The sequence below is a fragment of the Protomyctophum parallelum genome (genome assembly GCF_964188405.1).
Source record: "Protomyctophum parallelum genome assembly, chromosome: 19".
NCBI classification, from domain to species: Eukaryota; Metazoa; Chordata; class Actinopteri; order Myctophiformes; family Myctophidae; genus Protomyctophum; species Protomyctophum parallelum.
The window spans coordinates 113,112-116,932 of NC_139717.1; the positions used below are offsets into that span (position 1 = coordinate 113,112).

General features: G+C 43.3%; 1 protein-coding gene across 1 annotated transcript; it reads right to left on the bottom strand.

Annotated features, from left to right (window-relative positions):
- Window positions 1-257: 257 nt before the first annotated feature.
- On the bottom strand, window positions 258-1,286 carry LOC310876375 (pyrin-like; the record flags this gene model as incomplete). The annotated part of the gene is made up of 1 exon (XM_083789903.1): window positions 258-1,286. The coding sequence occupies one exon, from the start codon at window positions 1,284-1,286 to the stop codon at window positions 258-260; it is 1,029 nt and encodes a 342-aa protein (XP_083646029.1).
- Window positions 1,287-3,821: the final 2,535 nt, after the last annotated feature.

Genomic DNA, 3,821 nt, shown 5'->3' on the forward strand with positions numbered 1-3,821 from the left:
GGGGGACAAGGGGAGACCAACCTAGTCCCCATATATGGGGGACAAGGGGAGACCAACCTAGTCCCCATATATGGGGGACAAGGGGAGAGCAACGAACTTGAACTCATGCTTCCTTCATGCCTGAGTGTCCAAGTTGCTCCTTTACACCTGACAGGGGGGAGTTTCCCTGGTTGGACGTAGCGCGTGGAAGGAACACATTATTCCAACCAGTTCTTTTCCCCTCCATCAGGTGCCCCGACTGGCCAGGGGGAGGCAGTTTAGAGACAATGATTGAGATCAGTGTCCATGTTGACAGGAGAGATGATCAGAGGAGCAGAGTTTGTACCACCATTATTAAGACCAGGACTGAAGTATGGATATAGTCTCTCAGTGAAGGAGCAGCCAGTGAAGGAGTAGAGCTGAACTCTGGCCTCCACGTCATAAAAGGAGACCAGACCCTCCTCATAATCCACAAACACTCCCACTGTCTGGAGCTTCTCTCTAACAGGGAGGAGGACACGAGGGTCAGCATTAGCCTTGTACTCATTTCCATTCCTCAACATTATAGTCCAGTAACCATTGTTGGGGTTCAGTGTGATGAATCCCTTCCTGTTGATGGACTCTCTGGCCACTCCTAGATCCCAGTCAGTCTTCCTTTTAACCTGAACCTCAAAGTAAAACCTTCCTGAGGAGAATCCTTGTTTTCCTAAGACACAGACACTAAAGTCAAATCTCTCAATGTTCTCTGGGAGATTCTTCCATATGTTTCCATCATACACTTGTTTTCCATCGTCAGACAGGATGAGGTGAGGATGTGCTGTATCAGGATCCAGAGTCACATTCACCTCATATCTCTTGATCATCCTCAGCTCAACATCACAGAGCTTAATCATCTCTTGACTGAGAGTCTTCTCCAGCTGAGCCACAGCTGTCCTCACAGTGTCCACACATGAAGACTGATGGACATTGACCTTTGTCCAGTCCTTGGTGGGTGGAGGGGTGTTGATGGAGGTGAAGTTCTGGAGGAGGTGGTCTTCAGAGTGTGAGAGCTGTTTCAGCCCAGCGACTCTCTTCTCCAACTGAGTGATTTCCTGTTGCAGTTCTTTGATGAAGCCTTCAGCCTGTTTCTCTGTTGTTTTCCGCTTCTCTTCAATCACACCAATGAGTTCAGCCTGGCTTCTCTCAATACAGCTGATCAGATCAGTGAAGACCTGCACACTGCCTGCTGTCACTGTGTCTGCATCCTTCCTGATGAGCTCTACTGAGAGTTTGACCTCCTGAATCTTCACTCGTCTCTCCTGGATCATCGTCTGGATTTCAGCCTCTGTCTTTGCTTCATATTCTTCTTTCCACGCATGATACCTGAACGGACGAACCATTTCAGAAACAAAACTATTGATAGATACGTTTGGTCTCTTATAGGTATCTGAACTCGTGGTCATGGGGTGTCTTCAACCAGTGATGTCTGTCTTATACAATCCAGGAATGTTTATGATGTGATTACAGCAGAATATTAAGTTGTAAGGGTGTATCTTTCTATGTGTGATCTAATGGTCTGTCTCTCTCTCTTCTCTTTGACTAATGCTCCTCACACTCTGTGGAATCAGCTTTTAAGTCACGCTGACTGAAACCTGACCTCATCAAACATGACGTCAGTCTTGACCAAATATGGAGTTCCACACGACTCCAGAATTAGACGGGTAGCCGAATTTCAGTTTCAATAACACACGCACACACGCACGCACGTATGCACGCACGTGCATCGATGGCATTCAGCGCTAATGCTAACTTTTGAGAACTCTGATATTCTTTTGGAATCCCGTCAGCCTGGCTAGCCTGGCCCAGTCTGAGTCTTTTCTGGTCTTTAGCAATACATGGTTTTCAACCCTTTTCATGTCAAGGTCCATTATGTATTCGGCATTTGAGCCACGGAACCACCATGGTGACATTTAGCATCAAAGACGCTAAAACACAAGAATATTCTTTTGGATGAGATTTTGTCCACAATTCCATGCTGTATTGATGTTGGTACCATAATAATAATAATAATATAATAATAAACTTTATTTATACAGCACCTTTCATACATAAATGCAGCTCGAAGTGCTTCACACAGAGGACACAACAATATAATACAATAAAATACAAGTAGTTAAAATGATAGAACAATGGCAAAGAACAAAATTGAATATAAGAACATAAAATAAAAAAAACAAATAAAAACACCACATGCAGCAAATCAGTCAGGGCAGGGTAGGAAAGTGCATATAGTAAAACTCAACTAAAAGCAAGAGTGAAGAGGTGAGTCTTGAGTTGAGATTTAATGGAAGTTTATTCCAGGCTGTTGGGCCGTAGAAGCAAAAAGCTGCCTCACCATATTTTTTTGTGCACATTATTTTAGGCACTTCAAGTAGGCCAGCATTGGAGGACCTGAGGGGGCGGTTAGGGACATATCTAGGTAGGCAGTCACGGAGGTACGGAGGTGCGAGACCATTGAGAGCTTTATAGACAAGTAAAATAATTTTAAAATCAATCCTAAAAACAACCGGAAGCCAGTGCAGTGATGCCAAAACTGGAGTAATATGTTCTCTCATCTTAGTTCTAGTTAAAACTCTAGCTGCTGCATTTTGGACAAGTTGTAATCTGTCAGACGTTTTCTTAGGCAGTCCTGAAAATAGTGCATTGCAGTAGTCAAGCCGAGAAAAAAACAAAGGCGTGGATTAGCGTTTTTGCATCGTCCAAGGACAAATAGTCTCTGATTCGTGCAATATTTCTAAGGTGAAAAAAGGCAATCTTGGTAACATGATTAATGTGTGAGTTAAAATTCAATTCAGAATCAATAATAACCCCCAGGTTCTTTACTGTACTTCTTTACTGTACTGTTACTTTCTACAGTCAGGTTGCCAAGTCTGCTTATTATTGATTCTTTCTGCTCGCTAGAACCGATTATGAGAACTTCTGTCCTCATTTAGCTTGAGAAAGTTCTCACTCATCCAACATTTGATGCTAGACAGACAGGTAAGCAGCGGGTCTAAAGCACAGGGATCATCTGGGGCCACAGAAAGATATAGTTGTGTATCATCAGCATAGGAATGAAAATTGACTCTGTGATTGGCAATGAGTTCGCCCAATGGCAGAATGTACAAGGAGAAAAGCAGAGGACCAAGAATCGAGCCCTGTGGAATACCAGAACTGATGTCGTGTTTGTCTTAGTCAAACTCGGCTAGATTGACAAAGTAACTTCTGTTTGATAGGTAGGAGGAGAACCAGGACAGGGCCGTACCAGACAGGCCTATCCAGTGCTCCAGACGCTGTATTAAAATTGAATGATCAATCGTGTCAAATGCAGCCGTTAAATCTAGAAGTAAAAGAACGGATACATGTTTCTTGTCAGCAGACACCCTAAGATCATTCATTACTTTTACAAGTGCTGTTTCTGTGCTGTGCCCTTTCCTAAAGCCAGATTGGAATTTGTTGTGCACATTATTGTTCTGTAGAAATACATCCAATTGATGAGAGATGAATTTTTCTAAGACCTTGCCCAGAAAGGGTAGATTTGAAATGGGTCGATAGTTACCCAAAACAGAGGGATCAAGATTGTGTTTCTTGAGTAGGGGCCTAACTACAGCAGTCTTCAGTGAGTCTGGGAAGACGCCTGATTGTAGAGAGCTGTTTACAATTTTAAGGATATCTCCAATCACACTGTCTAAGACCTCTTTGAGAAAGGTGGTGGGAATTGTATCCAATGAACAGGAGGATGATGTCATCTGTGAAATGGTTTTGCGGAGTTCGTCTTCATCAATTGCGCAGAACGATAATAGGCTCCCCCTGGAGAGATCTAC